General features: G+C 35.6%; 5 protein-coding genes and 1 pseudogene across 5 annotated transcripts; 3 read left to right on the top strand and 3 right to left on the bottom strand.

Moving 5' to 3' along the window:
* Nucleotide 1: 1 nt before the first annotated feature.
* Nucleotides 2-3,923, top strand: LOC123913696 (PKS-NRPS hybrid synthetase cheA-like). Its single transcript, XM_045964514.1, has 3 exons — nt 2-351; nt 724-2,516; nt 2,655-3,923. The coding sequence occupies exons 2-3, from the start codon at nt 726-728 to the stop codon at nt 3,648-3,650; spliced, it is 2,787 nt and encodes a 928-aa protein (XP_045820470.1). The 5' UTR covers nt 2-351; nt 724-725; the 3' UTR covers nt 3,651-3,923.
* A 1,130-nt stretch (nt 3,924-5,053) lies between these two features.
* LOC123914836 lies at nt 5,054-5,446 on the top strand. The gene has a single exon (XM_045966003.1). It carries the CDS (start codon nt 5,054-5,056, stop codon nt 5,444-5,446), a length of 393 nt encoding a protein of 130 aa, XP_045821959.1.
* A 497-nt stretch (nt 5,447-5,943) lies between these two features.
* On the bottom strand, nt 5,944-8,725 carry LOC123913694 (protein MAIN-LIKE 1-like). Its single transcript, XM_045964512.1, has 4 exons — nt 8,627-8,725; nt 7,756-8,245; nt 6,934-7,650; nt 5,944-6,832 (listed from the first exon to the last, which is right to left on the bottom strand). Exons 2-4 carry the CDS (start codon nt 8,236-8,238, stop codon nt 6,080-6,082), a joined length of 1,953 nt encoding a protein of 650 aa, XP_045820468.1. The 5' UTR covers nt 8,239-8,245; nt 8,627-8,725; the 3' UTR covers nt 5,944-6,079.
* Nucleotides 8,726-9,919: 1,194 nt separating this feature from the next.
* On the top strand, nt 9,920-10,923 carry LOC123914835 (annotated as a pseudogene).
* Nucleotides 10,924-11,163: 240 nt separating this feature from the next.
* On the bottom strand, nt 11,164-14,257 carry LOC123913695 (ER lumen protein-retaining receptor erd-2.2-like). The gene is made up of 6 exons (XM_045964513.1): nt 13,827-14,257; nt 13,272-13,471; nt 12,241-12,381; nt 12,063-12,143; nt 11,530-11,654; nt 11,164-11,420 (listed from the first exon to the last, which is right to left on the bottom strand). The coding sequence occupies exons 1-6, from the start codon at nt 14,047-14,049 to the stop codon at nt 11,372-11,374; spliced, it is 819 nt and encodes a 272-aa protein (XP_045820469.1). The 5' UTR covers nt 14,050-14,257; the 3' UTR covers nt 11,164-11,371.
* A 3,842-nt stretch (nt 14,258-18,099) lies between these two features.
* Nucleotides 18,100-19,411, bottom strand: LOC123914834 (probable alkaline/neutral invertase F). The gene is made up of 3 exons (XM_045966002.1): nt 19,344-19,411; nt 18,820-18,849; nt 18,100-18,742 (listed from the first exon to the last, which is right to left on the bottom strand). The coding sequence occupies exons 1-3, from the start codon at nt 19,409-19,411 to the stop codon at nt 18,100-18,102; spliced, it is 741 nt and encodes a 246-aa protein (XP_045821958.1).
* Between the last annotated feature and the right edge of the window lie 2,360 nt (nt 19,412-21,771).

Below are 21,771 nucleotides of genomic sequence, written 5' to 3'. Positions count from 1 at the left end.
TTCTTGATATTTTCTCTCCCCACCCCCCACGTTTCTTTTATACCCCCCTTAAATCCCAGTTTGCCCTTCGAAAATGACCACTTTTTTGGTTAGCAAATTCGGGTTTTACGAATCGAAAAAATAAAAACTTCGGTTTTTAAAAACCACTCGCTTTGTACTTCGAGTTTTACGAATCGAAGTATGTTTATATAGAAAGCAACCTCTCACATTCTTCATCACTTTCAATACTTCATCCCCACACTACCAAAAGAGATCCCAAAATCCAATCCGTTTTTCACTCAAATCGCTGCTTAAAATCAAGTTTGGAACGTTTGCTAAGGGTTGGAAGGCGATTTGAAGCACAATATTAAGGTAATCTTCCGTTTAATTTCTTTTATTTTCAACTGTCATACATGTTAGGTTGGTAGGTTTCTGACACAAAATCGTTCGATTTATAGAAATCGAAGGAATCCTTCGGTTAATACGAATCGAAGGGACTGGAACTTTTGGTTTTGTGTTGGTTTAAACGTGTTTGCTTGCCAAGCCTAACCGAAGGATTCTTTCGGTTGATACTAACCGAAATAACTGGAACTTTAATTTTTGCAATGTAAAATTATTTGCCTTGACTGTCTGTTTTGCTTGCATTGCCTTAGCTGTTATGGATTATAGAATGTGCTACCAATTTTATATGTATTAAGTATTATATGTGGCTAATTATGCGTTTATCCCTCTTATATTATGTAGTTATGGCGGGCAAACGAGAGCTTGTGCTAGGTATCTGTGCCCCGGGAATTGTTGAGGTTCCGCCTGATAAACCTCCATCTAGACCTGTTGCATATGAGATTGATACATCAGATCATTTTTACACTGAAATGGCAACCCCTGACCGAGATGAGTTGATTAGATGGGCTCGGGAGATTGCCTTAAAGCTAAAGTTTGCAATTGTAATTGGCAAATCCGACAACGGCAGCGATAAGAGGAAGCAATATTTCAGGTTGGATTGCGAGCGGGGAGGCCGGTACGTGTCAACAAATAAGAAGCTAAAATCTGATCAAACCGGCACGAGGAAATGCGGCTGTCCATTTCGACTCCGTGGTTATTGTCATGCCGATAAAACATGGCATTTGACCGTTGTAAATGGCAAACATAACCACGAGTTGGACAAGGCAGTTGAAGGTCATCTCATTGTCGGTCGTCTCAAACCGGAAGAAAGGCAATGTATGGAGGAAATGTCAAGGAATTTGGTTCCGCCTAAGAATATAATGTCCACATTGAAAGATAGGGATCCAAACAACAAGACAACGGCAAAGCAACTCTACAATTTAAGTCATCGATTAAAACTTAAAATGAGGGCATCAATGACTGAAATGCAACACCTCTCCAAAAGACTTGTCGAGACCGGGTATTTTTTCAAACATAGGACGGTTGTTGCAGACGGATCCGAACACGTTCAAGACATTTTCTTTGCACATCCTAAATCTATAAGTTTGTTCAATTCTTTTCCTACTGTGCTTTTGATGGATTCGACATACAAAACAAACAAATACAAAATGCCGTTATTTGAGATTGTCGGATTCACATCAACTGGGAGATCTTTCAATGTTGGATTTGCTTGGCTTACCAATGAAAGAGAAGACAACTTCACTTGGGCTCTAGAGCAGTGTGTCAGTCTCTTAAGGAATGAGGATGTTAGACCGAAGGTGATTGTCACCGATAGGGATTTGGCTCTGATGAATGCAGTTTCCGAGGTATTTCCAACATCGGCTGCAATGGTTTGTCGTTTCCATGTAAAAAAGAACGTGAGCTCTAAGATGAAGGAAATTGTGAAAATCAAGAATGGAGAGAATGAGAAGCAGACTGATGTGTGGGATCAAATCACCGATGCTTTTAATGATGTGTTAGAGTCGCCAACGGAAAAAGAATATGCTGACAATGTTATGGTGTTTAGGGAGCTCTGTGCGAGATGGCCAAAGTTTTTGCGTTATGTTGAAGAGACTGTCCTAGACACTGATAAAGAAAGGGTTGTCAATGCTTGGGTAGACCAACATATGCACATGGGGAATCACACCACGAATAGAGCTGAATCATGTCATGGTGTGTTGAAAGGTTACTTGAAGGACGGTAACGGTGACTTGGTGAAAGGATGGGAAGCGATAAATAAGATGTTGATAAGTCAGTTCACTGAAGTACAAGGTGAATTCGGTCGGAGTATGTCTGTTGCGGAACACAGATACGATGATGATCCTCTTTACGCATTCTTGTTTTATAAAATCTCAAGAAAGGCTATGGATCACATTTATGACGAAGCAAACAGGGTCGAAGAATGTGGTATGGATAGCAAAAAGTGTGGCTGTGTTATGAGAAGGACATACGGGTTGCCATGTGCATGCTTGATTGCGAAGAAGATAAAAAATAACAAACCTATCCGACTGGATGAGATTCATCCTCAATGGAAGAAACTGTGTTTCGAAGATGAGCCGGCACCGGGCGACGTGGCTGACGATTATGATTGCTTGGCTGAGTGGAAAGCAATTCAGGTTATTACACATTCATAAATATAATGGTTACATTTCGTATACCTTTTTATTATGATTTTAATTTTACATTATGTGTATAATGTTACACTTTGTATACAATTAATTTTAATGAGTTTGATTTTTTTTATTTCTTTGTAGGAACGATTAAAAACAGCCGATGTTAGCGTGAAGAATGATATTAGGAATCAACTTCGTCTCATTGCATATCCAGAAACCACCTCTGTGAAACCTCCGCTTCAAAAGGCCAAAACAAAAGGTGCTAGAAAGAAAAAATCAGTTCGTGTCACAAGATCCACGAGCAGGGATAAGTCTCGGTGGGAGCATGTTGATGATCATATTGCAGCTACACAGGCATCTCAGTCGCAAGCAACAAAGTCAAAGCCGTCGACTTCACAAACAGTGCCTGAGGTGCCTAAAGAACTCGTCATCCGTACTTTGACTCCAGCACCTCCAGCACCTCCTGAAATTCCTTTTATCAACCATATGCCGAAGTTCATGCACCCATTTATTGAAGATATTATTGACGTTCAAGGTGACGGTTATTGTGGATACCGTGTGGTAGCTTTGCACCAAAAAGAAAATCAACAAGATTATGAGTTGATCAGACTGAACATGGAGAGGGAGCTGAGATTGCATAAGGAATCATATGTGGAGTTGTTCGATACTGAGCGTTACAAGTATGTCACGGATGCACTTTTCCCACCACCGAGAAGGAGTAAACATGCTATTGCAACCAAGGACAAATGGTTTACTTTTCCGGATATGGGTTACGTTGTGGCTACTCATTTTCAGAGGGTTGTTGTTCAACTATCAAATATGGAAAAGTGTGGAGCATCTAGAACTTGTTTCCCATTGCGTGGCAAACCTCCATCAGACACGTCAGACTTGGATTCCAAGATTATTTGCATCGGCGCGCTCGCTGACCACTTTGTGTTAGTGCGATTGAAAGTAGGATGTCCGATACCTCCAACGGCTCATCAGTGGAAAAACTCTTGTTCCGAAGAAGCTGCAGATTGGGAGCCCATGTTTTTGGATAGAATGCAAAAGTTTGGTGAGCTGTTGACCATTGAAAGAGCAGGCGATGACTTAGTCACGATTGGAAAGGGTAGCAAAGACGATCCGTTGGAATTGTAGTAGATTTTAGTAGTTTCATTTTGAATTAGCTAAGCGCATTATTTTTTGAAATGGTAGCTAAGCGCACTATTTTTTGAAAGGGTAGCTAAGCGCATTATTTTGTGATGTATACCATGCCGATTATGCTTTGTAACATATTAACTTTGTATGCGCAATTTACACATGAACCTTGGTTATGAAATGTGGTATTATTGTATATTGAACTTTGGTATTATTGTTATGAAATATGATTATGAAACTTTGGTTATGAAATGTTGTAACAAATTGTATTTAGCCTGATAGAATTTTGGAAATGAATTGAAAGAAAAAACAGGTTTTGACCTCGACGATTTTGAGGTGGTTCTGCAAGTGATTCTGCATAACCTGGCCTTGTTTCTGCATAATTCGATCTTTATAAACCGAAATGTTCCAGTAATTTCGGTTTATATTAATCGAAAACTATGTTTCGGTTTCTGCGAGTCGAAAGAAATTTAAATTTTGCGAAGGGGGTATAAGAGACTTGATGGGGGGGATTGAAGAAAGGTAGGTATTATGTGAAAAATGATCGAAATTGCACCGACAAGTTTTTGTGGTCGATATTGTACCGACAATATTTTGTGGTCGATATTGCACCGACAATATTTTCGTGGTCGATATTTGTGGTCGATATTCGTGGTCAATATTGCACCGACAATATATGTGGATATTATTGATTTCTATGTACTATAAATACGTATAGGGAGAGTTAGAAAATAATTGAAATCGTTTTCTACAAAATGAGTACTTCAAAACGTTTTGTTAAAAACAATTTAGCGACTTCTTATCCATTTTCAATCAAGTTTCGCGGTAACGACGAGTTGTTCTGCGTTGATTTGAAAAACACTTTAACAACTCTTCAAACTATCAAAAATACGATTGAAGCCATGTATCGCTTCAAATACGCTAGACAAATCAAAATAGACAAACTAGAGTATTATGAGTCATATATCGATCTGGCAGCTGACCATGTTGGAGGATATGATGATGCACCACGGAAATACGAATGGAAAGAGTTGAAAGATGATGAAGATGTGAGAAAAATGTTCGACTGGATTGAAATTGATCCGAAATATCCACGTTTGTATGCTACCTTATGTTGTTGATTTTCCGTTTATGTTTTGATTTTCCGTTTATGTTGTTGTTGAATTTTATATTATGTTACGTAATTTTCAGTTAATGAATGTTTGAATTAACAATGTAAGTTGTAAGTTTTTTAATTAATCAATATGTGCAACAATAACCATCACCTACCATTTAAACTTCACCTACCACATTAACCATCACCTACCACATTAACCATCACCTACCACAATAATGTGCAACAATATGATCTATAAATTAATGTACATTACCACATCTTTTTTCAACACTCAACTCACAAAAAAATGGATGTCTCACTCACACAACGCATGAGATCTACCCTTGCAGCAGTTTACTTCAACCACGAAAAACCAATTTTGTTTCGCATTAACGATGGTGAAACGTTCGATGGTCTGAAACAACAACTGAACGAGCTGAATCGTACCACCAACAACCAGAACGATAACAGAACAGTTTCGAGTCTCAAGTACCGTAAACCGTCGATCGGTCCCGACGGACGCATTTCCTTCACCGATATGATGCTTGAAAACAATGATGATATTGAAACTATGTTCTCAATTTTCGAGCAGTATAGCAACAGGGGGCCTATCGAATTAGATGCAACGCTGACAAGATCTGTCGAAGCCATCCTTGCTAGCCTTGTTCGTCCGGAAGATCGAAATCATGTTTCCATTTGATGCGTTGTAACAATTTCATTCCGATGTAATTCCTAATTTCCGTTTATTGTGTTTGATTTGTCTAATTTCGTTTTAGTATTAAAGTTCGTTTCAATATTAGAGTTCAATCGAAACAACTTTAATATCGAGTTAAATCCTACCTTTCTTCAATCATACCATTCTTCAATCCCCCCCATCATGTCTTTTATACCCCCTATACACATGAATTTCGCAAAATATAACTTATTTCGACCCGCAGAAACCGAAACATAAGTTTCGATTGATACAAACCGAAATTACTGGGAATTTAAACAATTTCGGGCCGTATAAACCGAAGTATATCAGGCCAAAAAACCAGTCAATGTGAGTCTTTGCCTTGCACAACCTCTACACATTTGAGGTCCAAACCTGTTTATAACACATTTTAGTATGTTATATATGACAGAGCATCAACATATTAACCATCCAATCTAAAAATATTTTAGCGATTAATAAAAAACGTAACAACCGGTAACAAATTACGAATTAAACGATACTAAAATACGTAGTGTACTACATCCGATTGTCATAATCAAAGTTACATCAAAAATAAAAACAAACATCAGAGTTTATAAACAACCACGTCAACATTAAAGTTACAAAAACAAACAAAGTCTACCCCCGAGTGTGGTAGCGTGTCCCCTTCCCCCGCTTAATTCGCCTATAAGCAAGTATCGGATTAAGCAAATTCAGAATCCGCTGCAAAGTACCATGAATTGGAGTTCCTTCAACCGCCTCACCATCGCGAACTGCCCTTTCGACCTCAACCTTTACACTCCGGCAAACTTGCATTAGATTAGGGTCATTTCTTGCTTCCGCCGCCTCTATTAACACCTCTAAATTAGGTGGCCTTGGTGGTGATTCAGGAGCTTCTACGGGTCGCATAACTGGATGCGACACTCTATAAAACCATGACATATATCCGGGTTCAGTGTCCCACGGGCTTGTAACAGGCCGACCCCTCATCTCTTCATCTATCATTCTCAGCTCCAATTCTTCCGTAAACACACGATCTATCTCACACAAGTTCATCCCCGGCGTTGCAGACATACTCGGGTTTCTTGGAATGCCTTGCACATGTTGAAATTGTCTTAGCACACGTTCCGGCAAATGCTTGGCTTTCAATTTACCACACCTTAACCATCCAGAAAACCAACATGCATTTATCAAAGGTCGCACTTGTCGGTGGGCATCATACGGGCTGAACACGCAATCGTAAGTTTGAATATTGTCCAAACTGCTTCTATATCCAGCTGCATCCTTATGTCCTTGCCCAGGAACAACCTTTGAATTTAGTGGCATGTTCGCTGTATATCTAGGAGCCTCCACCCACACACTAAGTCTCGGAAAGTGCGCAATAATCCATCCCTGAAAGTATGACGAACAAGATTCATTATAGCCAAACATAGTCTATGTGACAAATTAGACAAATACAAATAATATCTTATATAACGCTCAGATATTTTTACCTGAAGAAATGACATGTAGCCAGCCATCTGAGTCGTGCTAACCGCAGATCCGTGATCCAAATAATGCTGCAGATGAACAAGAGCAGCAGCACCCCAATTCCATTCATGAACGCATGACAAATCTTGAAAGTACTGCAAATACACAACATCCGCGTAGTAACTGCTCTTGTTGCTGAATATTGTACAACAGACCAAATGTAGCATAAAAGCCCTTACGCTCCTCTCCCTGTAAAGCCTAACAACATGCGCCGGCTTATTTTCAGCAATCGCTCTTTCAGCAGACGTCTGGTTTGTTGTGTATAGAGTTTGCAGGGTAGTATGCTTCAAATGTACCCCGTTGGTTTCGGCAAATGCTTTATCAATATCCTCTCGCTCAACTCCTAGATATGAACTAACCATGTCAGCCCCTTCTCCCCTTGACATCTTCGTATGGTTCAAAAACTTTCCTTGGATTGGAAGATGTAACAGACATTGTACATCGTCCAATGTGATGCCGAGCTCACCTAACGGAAGGTGGAAAGTACTTGTTTCCGGATGCCATCTTTCAACAAATGCCCATATAACCCCATAGTCAAGTACGCTAAAATTGACACGGGTAAGCGGCTCCAATCCCGATGCTTCTATTGGATCCCAAAACCACCTCTCACTACGAGGCGGTTTGACGATGTCCATAACCTTTTTCCCGCTAGCTTGGCAACGCAGAGTCCTCTTTAAAACCTGAAAAATTCCAACAACACAAAACATTGAAAACTTAATTAACATAATCACAGTATTTAAAACAATTAATACATTTAATAAAACAATTAATACACTTAACGGTACCTCGTGATCATCTGGTTCTGCATCCCATATCGGAACCGCCCTATGATTTCCGTATTGTGTTAATAATGACATATCACTTGGTCCTCCTCCATAACCCTCATTTGCTGCATCTCGTCGTGGTTGCCGTGGTCGCTGTTGCGGTCTCCGTCGTGGTGGTTGTTGCGGTTCTTCAATTTGCGGTTCATCAGGTTGCAGTTCATCAGGTTGCGGTTCTTCAGGTTCGCCATACTCGGCATCCTGATTTAGAAATTGATCCGCGTCAAAATCATCATCCTCAGCAGCATTTTGTGCTTGGCCTAAACGTGACCGTGTACGCGTACGCGAACCACCCGCCTCAGCATCATGTGTCCCTCGCGCGGGAATTGGTCCTTGCTGCTTACTACGACCTCGTTTGGCAGGGCGATTTGCAGCAAGCTCTCTACGAGCGGAAGCATTTGCATTGCTTGGCTTGCCATGCCTACCTCTCCCAACATTTTCTTCCATATTTATCCTAACATGGAAACATATCGTCAAACTCAATACAATCTTATAAACTATGATAAATTCAAACTATAATTCAATCAACGTTTAATGCTAACACCTATGGAAACATTATTCGTATGGAAACACATTTAATTTGACTTAGACATTTTGTCGAACACGTAGTGTAGACCATAATACCAACTAATGACATACACAAATTGAACCTAATATCACATGCATTCATGTTAACATCTAACTAAACTAACAACTAATCATTAATTCAACAATTCAAACATAGAATTTTGAGATAGAAAATTACTCAGGGAGGGAAAAAAAACGTAGAAAAGAGTGAATGTGATAAGAAAAACATGGAATGAGAAAAGAGTGAATGTAAATGCATGGAACTTACTTGATTAAGAATGGTTTGAGATAGGATGTTGAAGTTTTCCACAAAATCGCTCTCAAGAAGAAGAAGGAGTGGTGTTGTTGGTGTTTAGAAGAAAATACGTAACTGAGAGGTTATGAAATGCTTCTGTTTCTATATCAGTTAACTTCGGTTGACAAAACTCGAAGTTAAACGCGATCGATTTCTATTAACCGAATTGTTTTAAAGTTCGATTCGTATAACCCGAAACACCGTGCAGGGGCAAAAACGTAAGTAAGGGGGGTATAAAAGAAACGTGGGGGGCCTAAAGAGAAAATATCATTTTTCTTTTTCGGATTGAAAATGAAATCTGTTGTTGGAATGGGCCTAATTTGGGTTGGGCCCAGTTCTATATTAGTCACATGGTACAGTATATGCAGTAAAAATAATATTTTCATACCCCCCCTCACTGGTTTTCTTAACTGCACGTTGTTGTATAAATCTTTACTTTACCCTTCTCATATTTTATAAAAATGAAAAGGAAAATGCATAACATTAAAAGTTGTGTAGTCAATCAATACTTTAAAAGTTATCACTCAAATAAAAATCATAATTTTGTTTAAAAAATCAACAACTTTGTTTCTTTGACATTTTTCGAAACTTTATTTATTCTACTTTTAAGAGGAAATTTTGAATCGACACAATAATTTGATCAATCCATTTAGTCACACGCGTATGTTTAATAAAAAGTAGAAGAAAAAAAAACTAATTAAATAATACATTTTTTGAATAATTAAATGATATTTATTTTTACGTGTGACCAAATATGGTGACCAAATACTATGATGCCTTGTACATAACTAGACTTATCCGTGGAGTTGCAGTGTAGTTTCACTTTCATTGTTACATTTTAATCTTTTATTTTTGGTCGGAAATAGTATATTGTTTTGAAAATTATACAAATGTGGTCCTTTTCATTTGAATTGTGGTACAGAGAGGACTATTTGGACATAACTTTTGACAAAATAAGATACCACGTTAGATCAAAAAATTGCTATTTTTACATAACTTTGGCAAAATATAGTATCCTTTCGAATAAGAAAAACTAAAGAGGTACCAATTACCAAATTGTTATAACTTCTCACTATGAAGTTCTATTTCCAAATAAAGATAATATAAAAGAGCTACTAAATTAAGTTTAATTACTCTTCAAACAAAGTTGCATTTACCAGATATTCTCTATCATAAAACTAACTGTTGATAGGTTACATTTATGTCACTATTAAATTAAATTACCACATTTTAATTTGGCTTCATGTAGTATAAACAGGCAAGACAACCACAGTAAAAACAAGGTATGTTGTTATGAATGAGGAGATACTAAGGAAGTATTAAGAACTTGTCGTTGAAGGCGCTTCGAGCCTTCAACTGTAAAACAACGTTTAGAGATATGTAGCAAGGCAGTAACACATCACAAATGGCTATTGAAGCTTCCCAAGTTTGCCTAAAGAATTGGGGCAGACCCTTATCAGACATAACTCATCATGTGGTTTAAGTTTCATCTAGTGAAGCTAGATTACCCCGCAGCGACCTATACTTATCAAAAGGACTAGGACAGGACTAAATCCAAAAATTCATAGAACAATGTTCTATTTCGCTGGATGCTCGGGAGGTGTAGCTGGCCTTCGTGTTGCAAAAGACATAGCTGAGAACAACCCTGGAAATAGAGTTTTGCTTGCTACTTCTAAAACTACGATTATTGGATTCAAGCCACCAAGTGTTGATAGTCCTTATGATCTTGTTGGTGTGGCACCTTTGGAGATGGTGCTGATACTATGATAATTGGCTCAAACCCGATACTTGAAACTGAAACAATGTTGTTTAAGCTTCATACTTCAGCTCAGGAGTTTATACCAGACACAGAAGAAAATTGATGGGAAGCTGACAGATGAGGGCATAAGTTTCATGCTAGCAAGGGAACCTCCACAGATAATCAAAGACAATGTTGAGGGATTCTGTGATAAACTAATTGATGTTTTTGGGTTGTAGAATAAGAAGTACAATAAGTTATTTTGTGCCGTGCATCTAGGCGAGCCTGCAATATTGAATCGTGTGGAGAAGCGGCTTGAGTTGTCACCGGGGAAGTTGAATGCTAGTAGAAAAGCTCTAATGGATTATGGAAATGCTAGCAGCAACACTATTGTTTATGTGCTGGAGTATATGCTAGAAGAGGGCAAGAAGATTAGAAAGGCAAGTGGAGGAGATTCTAAATGGGGATGATACTTGGTTTTGGAACTGGAATTACTTTTGAGGGGATTCTAGCAAGGAACCTGTGTGCATGAAGTCTTGTACAGTTGTGATGCAAGACTAATTACTATTATTTCTATTAATTATTATCATAACTTTAAGTAATGATTTAATGAAGAATACTATAGTATATTGACTTTATTCACTCTCAAAGCAAGTTTATGATCTGAAAAAATTCATTAGATCCCACAGCAACAACCAAAAAACAAAAGATGTAGACCACGACCTAAGACTTGGTAGAACTTGAGCATGTGGAATAGTTGTAACAAAAACTCTAAGCAAATAGAGACTTTTATGTAGTATAAAGCATTTCCAGACATGATAAATAATGGTACCTCAGAACATAAAATATATTTAGCTATCTTTCATCCCCAACTTTACAGAATAAGCATGTCAACACAAAATGTACTCTAAGTCTAACATGAGTAACCAAACATGGTGCCTGATTAAGTTAAAAGAAAATCTGAGGGCGTAGATCTTCAATCACACCACTCCAGAGGGAAGGCGTAGAACAAGCTGTCCGCCGAAAACACTGCAATTCAATAAATATCATTAGAACAGTGCAGAGTCATGTGGGAAATATCTTTAGTCACCGCAGATACAAGTAAAAATAAAGGACTATATTATGAACTGTTACTAACCTTTTCACATAATAGTAACAGAAATCTGCTAAGATGAATGTCTGAACAATTTCTGAGATAAGAACCATTGACGGCCATAAACCATAGCCCAAGGCAACCAATAAATGTCCACGGGTATCTAACACCTGTTGCAAGAAATAGTAAGTTAGTAGGAGACGTGCGGTTAAAACAAAAGAAACGAGGCAAGAGCAACAGCAATTTTGTAACCAGATGACAACAATAAGATGTAAACTTAAAGAGACAGAACACACAAATATTGCAACTCCGATGGAATTATGCAAATACAATGTATGACTGCCTTGTCTATTGTAGCATACAACAAACGCACACAATGGGTTTGGCCCTCTCAAAATGGCAAGATCTTTACAGCACAAGATGCCCTTTAATTGGTTTTGTACTTTTGTTATACTTATACCACCGAAAATGAGAGAAACTAAAATGTATGAAATAATGTTCATATTTCACTCCTTGATCAACAAGTCAATTCAGAAAAATGTATAGTTATAAACTTGCAAATGAATTAAAGGACAGACCTGAAGAACCCAATGAGCACAGCTCAAGAATCTTGCTACACCGAGTGCAAATACATAATGTGCGGTGAATGGCTCAACAATCTGAAAAAATAAAACGAAACAATTCAGAATGGAAGTAATAGAATCAGATCCCATACATTAGATGATGGACATAGAACCCGGAGTTAAACATTTATACCTTAGTGTTCTGCATGACCCGAAGTTGGGGCAGTACAGAAACAGCTTCCAGATATACACAGAACGCCCAGAAAATCCTGTTCAATATATGATGAGATGTTGATGGATGAATGAGCAGGGCTAACACGGCACATGGTATCACCTGCATCCATTTTCAACAAGTAAAGTATGTCAAGATGATGCTGGTGGAAGGTAAATGCACAAGTTACAAGCAAAAAGTGACAAAATCAAGCTTTTAGAAAGAGGAATAATTTAAATTCTTAAAAATATGCAGAGTGCAGAAATGAAAGAAGAGGGGGATTAAAGGAGAGCCGTATTCATATACAACTGCATCAGTTTTTATTTGATAATGTAGCGCTTCGTTTTATCCTAGTAAATCATGCGCACCCCACTCTAATATGCAGGAATATGATGAGTTTGAAGTCCCTTGTTCTAAGAATCACAACCAATACTACAGGTTAGTAATTACAAGTCCATTTTGCATGATATCTTGTTAGCATGTTACACATTACCATTCACCCGAGTTATTCTACAGATCCAGATTTCATAATCATATTATTCATGCAGAAGGAAATTTGCATCAGTATTGTAAAGATAATATGACAATTTGAATGTTGTAAAAAAAATAGTTAAAGACTCGGTGAAAAATATGATATTTCAGCATCACGAACAATAAATTTCCATGTACACTACCATTCCGCACACACGCACACAGGTGACATATTGAAGTTGTGAGATGTTTCATAATACATCCTATTATCTAAAGATACTCTTTAATGAACACTGAAACTAAAAATGTCAAACTGACTGTCTTTACAATAACCGTGTAGGGGAAAAAGTTTCGCCTTTGACAGAAAAATGAGTAAACCACCAAATAGGTCCCTGACTTTACAAATATTCAAAAAGGTCCCTGACTTTATTAAAGTGTCAAATTGGTATAAGTCCCTATATTTTAAAACTTATCATCAATTTTATCCTTAAATATAAACGAGACAATGCTTTTAAATTTAGGATGAAACAATAGGAGCTTACCACATAGTATATTGCAAAGTTATCCTTCTCCTCCATGTAACTAGCCTTCAATTTAAAACGAATCATGTATATAACCCACAACGTAGTAACGAAAGTAGCCAAATCAAGTATGGTATGTATGTCATATTCCATGACAAAACTACAATACAGCCTAACAGCTAAAAATATAGCTGTCAATTCCTGGGATTTGAGTGATAATCCTGTTACATCATTCAAAAGTACCATTTATCAAAACAAAATCAAAAGTCTCATTCATATCTCTTATTGATCCTAATAACAAGTCAAATTACCCAAATCAAATTAGCCAAATAAACAATGCCAATCTGTTTGAAAATTCAATTTTTTATGATAGGGATAAAAATCAGAAGAAATAAATTACAAAAAATTGATCTTTTGCATGTGAATTCCAACCATTGATAAAAACACAAAAAAGGGGAAATTCTTAATTTTTAACCTACCCAATTCAAAAAAATCAAAACCCAAGAACACAAATTATAAAAGAAACAATACCCAATTAATTTTTTGCAATTGAAGGGGGAAAATTGAATGACTAACCAGCACAGGTTTTTTCTTTCATGAGTTTATAGATAAGAACGGTGATTCCGAGAGAATGAACAGCTTCAGCAGCGACAAAAAGATTATCGTGATCGTGAACGATGAATCGGAGGAGAACGAGAGCAGCCATACCGGAAACGACGGCGAGAAAAGCCTTGACCTTTGGTGGTTGTCGCCTGACCCATGTGGAGATGGCGTGGATCGATGTTCTTTGAGGTCTCATGGTGCGAAAAAGGGTTTTCTTTTGTTTCTATGGAGATTTTGAAGAAACACGACGACACAGCAGAAAGACAAAGACACTTCCAAAAACTGCAACCGCGTGAGACAAGGTATATTGGAAGGATCTATAGATTTGTTGAGAGAAGAGAGGGAGAGATAGATAGGGATGATAATAATAAAACATAAAACATAATATGAAACTGTGTTAGGTTAAATAAAGAAAATAAATAGTAATCTCTTTAAAGGTTGATTCATTAAATTTTATTTGATTTATTTTCTTTTTTATCAAAAGATTAGATTTTAGGATAAATAGGGTTTTACCCCTGCAAAATAAGCCAATTTTGTATTACCCCCTGCAAAAAAAAAACTTGGGATTACCCCCTGCAATATGAAGATTCTCTCTTTTTACCCCTTGCTTGACAACTTGGCATAGAATCTTTATTTTTTATGAGGTGGCATGCATATGTGGCATTTATTTATTTTTTATTTTTTTAAATTTGCACATGTCATTTTTATTATTAAATAAACTAAAAATTAAAAAAATAATAATAAATTCTTTTCTAATTTCCCCTTCATCCCTACTACGATAACTTTCATAATTCAACAAGAACAACAACATCAACACCACCAAGAACAACAACAACATCAACAAAATCATCAACACCACCAAGAACAACAATCCAAAAAGAACCCAATTTTTTTTCTTCCAAAAATCAATCTCGGTAAACCCAGAAACATAATCATAAATTTCTTTTGTTCTTCTATCCTTCATCCCTTTGCAACAACCCAATTTCTTCCTAACCCAAAAACATAATTCTTCTTCCCAATTCTTCATCCCATCAATTCAATCCCTAACCCATAAATTCAAAAACCCAGTTTCTGCCTTTATACGAAATCCGGTTCCTAGTTCCTGCCTTTGTTCTTCATCAATCATTTGTTTCGACGAATTCGGCGGAGTGATTCGGCGGATTTCTAGGTTTTATTTTAGATAAAAAGGATTCTGGGATTCTGAGTTTGTGTTAGAGAAAAAATAATTTTGGGTTTTGAGAAGAAGAATGAGAAGGAGAAAGATTTGTGTTATGTTACAGGAAAAGATTCTGAGTTTTTTTTTTTTTTTTTTTGCGTTAGAAACAATGGATTAACATATCTTTTTGAATTAACATATTTTATTTTTAATAATTTTTTTTTTGACACAATATTTTTTATTTTTTTAAAAACTAATTAAGTGGAATTTTTAAATATTTGTCACCAATTTATTTAATAATAAAAATGACATGTGCAAATTAAAAAAATAAAAATGAAATAAATGCCACATATGCATGCCACCTCATAAAAAATAAAGATTCTATGCCAAGTTGTCAAGCAGGGGGTAAAAAGAGAGAATCTTCATATTGCAGGGGGATAATCCCAAGTTTTTTTTTTGCAGGGGGTAATGCAAAATTGACTTATTTTGCAGGGGGGTAAAACCCTATTTACCCTAGATTTTATTTGGAAAATAAAAACAAGTGATTTAGTACATAAATTGATATTATTATTATTATTATGATTGATTGATTGATAAGGTACAAAAATTTTCCAATAATAAAATCAATCGTTAGAAGGTGTAGTGATGATTGACGTTTGACTTGATAGGGAAGATCACGGTTTGATTCTCGCAAATACAATTGGGAGGGTCTGGAATCAAATCACTTTATGTCAGAACTAACGCCCTAATCAGATTAGTCGGTCTAATGGGTCAGATACTTGTGATAAAAAAATTACAATAAGGAGAATGTTAACATGTGCCTTTAAGGCACATGTTAAGGAAACAAAAATAGAAACTATTAAATGTTAATTTGTGCTTTTTAACATTTGAAGCATTAAATTTCTAGCATCATTAAATATTGAGTTTCTATAATTGGATATCTTAACATATGCCCTTAGGGCACATGTTAACAAGACCCTTACAATAATAATATATACGAATTAATTTATTGATGATAAATCATGTCACATACAAATAAATGTAAAGGAAATAATACATAATGAATAAATAGAAAATAGTATATGTACCGACAGTGTAAATTAATTTTACACTGTTATTCAATAATAACCGTGTATTATGTTAAATTATTCTACGATATCCTACACAATTTCTCTCTTATTCACTTTGAGAAGTAAAATTTTAGTCATTATACTGTTACAAAAAATACAATAAGTTTAAATATTGAATTTGTTTTTTTTTTAAGTATCCAGTCTACTGAACTGTCTAACATGATTAGGAGGTCATTTTTAGCATCAAATGGTTCTAGTTGCTTCTCGATTGAAAATTCGAATTGTTTGGTAAAATAATACCTTTTATTTTTTCACAAGAATACCTTTTACTTTTTTAATAAATATTTAATGACATAGATAAGTTGTTTTTTATAGTCATAAAAGAATACCTTTTGGGCTTTTTGCCCTCTTTGATACCAAAAAAATAAAATAATACCTTTTATTTTTTTCACATAAAATAAAAGAAACCTTTACTTTTTTAATACTTGTGTGATTTTTTTGACAAGTTGAATTATGATAATAGTTTTTTTAAACTTACCTGAAGAAAAAAAAATCTGAAGAGAATATTACTCCTCCCTATCCTTTGAAGTTGCATCGTTATATTTTGATATTGTAGGATGCAATACACTAATATTATAAAGTGTGTATTTTGAGTTTGGTTGAAGATTTGAAATTTTGTCGTTGAAGTTTATGAAAATGTTGATGAAGTTGAAAAATAAATGAAGGGGGAAGATGAAGGAAGGAAAAAAATCAGATGTTGGTGGTACACCATTAGTATCAGTGGACTTGTGTCAAAACTAACGTTTTTTTTTTATAAAAAAAAGGACGAAAATAACCATTATGACTAACGATGATATTAATAAAGGACCAATTTGAACCTTTTTTTCTTTAAGGGACCATTGTAAAACATAAAATTTCTTTAAGGGGCCAATAAACTAATTAAGCCTTAATAAAGTTCTATAAAAAGATATTTAAAATATTTTACTCGTTCTATAAATCTGAGTTTTTTTTGTCTTCATATTTTACTAGTTCTATAAGAAATTCTTTAAAATATTTAGAAAGTTGAAAACTATATTTTTATTTATTTTTCATACTTTAAAAAACATGCACTTGAATTTATTTTATTTTTAACAAAACACACTTAACTCATATTATTAATCAACAAAAGTTCAATAATCTCAAAGATACGGTGACTAGTCCAAAAATTGGTTGTCTTTACAAGTGTATGAAGAATCAAATTCGTTTGTCTCCTAACACACTTAACCTCAAAGTTAGACACAAAGCTAACATAGATATAATTCTAAAAATGGTTGAACTAAATTCAGACAAACCATGAATATTGGCATAAATAGCATTCACTAATATTTGAGAATCACTCTCAAATACCACATGACTATCCCCCTTTTGAATTGCCAAATTTATTGCTTGCAAACAGTGCCACTGTTTCACCCCCTCAATTATTGTCAGAACTGATTTCTTTTAAGAGGTATGCAGAAGTGGTATTTGTCTCTTGAAAAAATCCAGCATCAACGTTACACTTAATCCACTCCAACATAGGCCTTCGCCATACCATTCCGGATGGAATCATCGGGTCACTGTGACTGTTATTTCGAGTTTACGACTTGATTGAACCTCGCACCAGGCTTGCCAAGCACTAAACGATTGTTGTCCTATATGCATAGCACTTGAACTATTAGAATTCCACACCTTATCATTTCTATTTTGCCAAAGGGACCATATATGCATTGCAATTCGGCCCGCTATATTCACCTCCTCCTTAATACACACATCGAGCAACAAATTCGATAACGAAACAAAGTGCTGCAGACGAGAAATATTGTGATGTGATACACCAACCATCAACAAACTACATTGATATACATTCTATGTCTAATGCCTTAGATGATTCCTAAGAAATTTAAGTAGTGTAGTAATTCCTAAGAACTTTGGCACAAAAGAGAATATACTAAAAAATAACAGTTGAACTAATCAAGTCTCTGAGCTAATTCTTGCATTGAACTTATCCCCAGGATTTTGATCTTCTGTGCTGACGGCTTAGGTGTTTATCTTCCTCAAAGGTCACCATACGCATATGTGATGGATCATCGAACATCTTCCTAGAAACTAAGTAACCAGCAACAGACCAAGTTTGGAGTTTCCGGGCTTGCTTCCCGATGAATCTACCATGTTTTCCATCATAATATTCAGGCCAATTGTCCTTCAGCAATCTGGTCTCAGCAATGTCAAGTGCACGTTTCGCAATATGAGGCCTTCCTGTCTTGTTCGAACCCGCAGTAAGAAGCCATAAAAGAACTGGCCAAGATCCTCCATTATGATAACTCCATCTAGTATTTTTGGGGTCACATCCTGTTATGATTCTCCACTCATGATTTTCAAGTGCTGGATAACATATTTTAGCAGGCATCTCGCCAATTAATACATCCCAACGCGATTCTATAAGGTCCATGATTGCATTTGATTGCTCGGTAGTAGCCAAACATGACAAAATTGCAATGCAATTACCAAGGCAAAACCAGCGAAAATCCATCCTAGCAGGACTTACATTGCCAATGAAGTAACCACTATGATGAGGCATGAAATCAAAAATCCAATCAGGTAGAGAACCAGGCATCACATTAAACTTGTTTACTGCAGTATGTGAGCCCACCCAAATTGGCACCAGAGAGAATCGAAGAGGAGCACACTCTCAGGTCCCAAGTCAATACCAATGCACCAACTCAAGTGGGTTGTTTTGTATCGATATTTATTACTAATATTGTGAAAACAAATGAGATATTTTAACACCTTTATTTAAATTATCTTTAAAGTATTGTTTTTTATGCTTACTCATATAATTAAGTTAGGATCCGTTGACACCGGGTGTCAACTTAAAGTTTGACACCAAATCCTATCCGTTGATTTGTATAATCCAACGGTTTGTATTTCTCACATAACAATCAATTTTTCCCATAAAAACACACAATTACTTCTTAAAATAAAAAGATATGATTTGATTAAGATGAAGTTTTTTTTTTCTTTTCTAAAACTGCTCACCGATCTCTCCCAACTAATAGGTCATAATTTTTTGCTCAAATCCGTGCTAACGACATCTTCAACCTTGTGTATTTTTTGTGCCATCGTCAAAATAAATGTGGGAATGAATGTCATCAAAATTATTATTTTTTTTTTTGGTTACATATGTCATCAAAATTATACTAAGCAGCAATGGCGAGAACCTTCCTGCTTCCTCTGTATATGTTTTACCCAAATATCACTTTTTGTAATTCACCCTTATAATGCAAATCGATATATAAAAAGGATAAAGACACCATTGTCATTTGATTCATTCCTAAGAGGTTTTGTTGAGATTGAAATTTAAAAATTGTTGGAAACTCATTCACAGCAAACCATAAAATAAAAACCTAGAAGAAATCTCCTAAACAAATCAAATTTCTTTTAGAACAACAAATCAATTTTCATGCACAAAAAAAAAAATCTCATAATAAGATATACACGTGAGATAATATAGGAAACTATTATTAGCCTTTGATTAAAAAAAAATAGAGGGTTGAGATTTTGTGTCAAATTAAAGTTTGACACCTGTTGTCAACTAGGGTTGGGAATAGGCCAGGCGGCCTACAGGGGCCTTCGGCCCGGCCTGTATAAGTCTGGCCTGGCCTGACCTGGTTATTAAAAATGCTAGGCTTAGGCTTTGAAAACGGTTTGTTTACATAAATAGGCCAGGCTTAGGCTTCTAAAAAGGCCTACGAAGCCTGATAGGCTGGCCTGTTTATAATAATTATTATTTATATAATATTATTATTTATATCTTATAAAAAATATTATTTATAATAATTATTATTTTTCGTAATCGTATTTGTTATTTTATTAGTTTTTAATTATTGTGTTAATCATATTATTAGCTTTTTCTTAATGTTGTAGAAATTATAAAAATTTAAATATGAACTTTTTAAGGCCTGTTTAGCCTATTTAAAAAAACTATATAGAGAAGCTTTAATGTAACACAGACTTTTAAAGATGCTACAAGGCCAGGCCAGACTTTTAAAAGGCTCAGGCCATGCAAAAAAAAAAAAATAACATTTGATAGGCCGCAGGCCAGACTTAGGCCTGAAAAAAAATTGTGGCCAGACTTAGATCTGTCAAGGCCTGGTCTGGCCTAGCCTATTCCTAACCCTAGTGTCAACGGATTCTAACTCTATATAATTATATATAATAAAAAAAATTACACAGGCATAAACGTAGCTTAGTTTTTGTTTTTTAAAAAATGTTGTATTTCGTACCCTATCCATACTGGCCACTGGGTACCGTACCAATATCTAGGCAATGTAGCCCAACAAATTGATTATTATGTTGCACAACTCTATCCATACCGGCGGCAGCTTTCCAAAACCCAATTTTCGTAGCTCGATTCAACCTGCCTCCACTTTCATACTTCTTTGAAGTCGGGTAGAAGAAGTACCATTCTAAATCTCATTTCGTAAATAAGATTTATCTAGGAGATCCCAACTCCAAGGAACATATTTGTATATGTCAAGTTCAGCAATGACATTTTTTCCCATCAAATCAATAACAAAAATCACACAATTCTTGCTTCAATTCTTGTGTATTTCTAGTTTCCCTCAAAATAAAAATTGTATCCTAATTGATCCACACCATAGGTAAAGTAAAACCTTGAAAAAAAGATAAATGATAGCAACATGAATCATGTAAGTTGGACAATAAAAGTAAAATCAAAAGAACGAATTTGTTTTATAAAGCACCAAATGAAATATATAATACTTAATTGTGTAATTCAAAACAGAGTCATATAATGACGTTGAACCAAATATAAATTTTGCTTTAACGACGAAATAACACTTAACAAAAGAGAGACTATAAGAACCAACGTGAGAAAATGTTAAACCAATCCAAAATTACAAACTAAACTAGAACATCGACCTGTGCGGTGCACGGGTCTAATTAGCGATAAAATAAAATATGATAATTGCAAGAATGGGGGAAGGCAAGAAAGTAGCTTTATCTTGGCAGTTGCGGCTTCCATCCGCAGTTTCCATTATGTTTACCATCCTTTGTATCGCCCTCCACATCTCCTATGAATTGTTACTTTCCTCTTTGTCTATGTCTCTCATACACGTTTTCTCACACTTTCTTTTATGATGTAAAAAAAAAAAATTAGGCTTGATCAAAGAATTTGTCAATCATTTTATCAAGGAAAAAAATAACCTGTCAATCAAATTTAATGTGCAAATTTAAAATGAAAACTTAACCAACAACAATCTAATATAAATTTTTTAGTGCATTATACCATTACTACATGGATATGGATTGAATTAATCTTCAATGATGGAGAAGTGAAATTGCAAAGAAACCAAAACAACACATGAAATGAAAAATCTAAGAGTAAAGAGAGGCCTTGGGCTTTTGTATGTGTTCCCTAATCTTGGAAAGTTGAAGTCTACCCTCTATTTCTTCTTGATATTTTCTCTTTAGGCCCCCCACATTTCTTTTATACCCCCTTAAATCTCAGTTTGCCCTTCCAAAATGTCAAAATTTTCGGTTAGCAAATTCGGGTTTTACGAATCGAATTAATGAAAAATTCGAGTTTTAAAAACCACTCGCTTATTTCTTTGGGCTCTATCAATCGAAGTGTGTCTATATAGACAACAACCTC

Source organism: Trifolium pratense, linkage group LG3 (assembly GCF_020283565.1).
Source record: "Trifolium pratense cultivar HEN17-A07 linkage group LG3, ARS_RC_1.1, whole genome shotgun sequence".
Taxonomy (NCBI): domain Eukaryota; kingdom Viridiplantae; phylum Streptophyta; class Magnoliopsida; order Fabales; family Fabaceae; genus Trifolium; species Trifolium pratense.
Note: the sequence above shows the minus strand (reverse complement) of the source record. Positions and strands in the feature narration are given on the sequence as shown.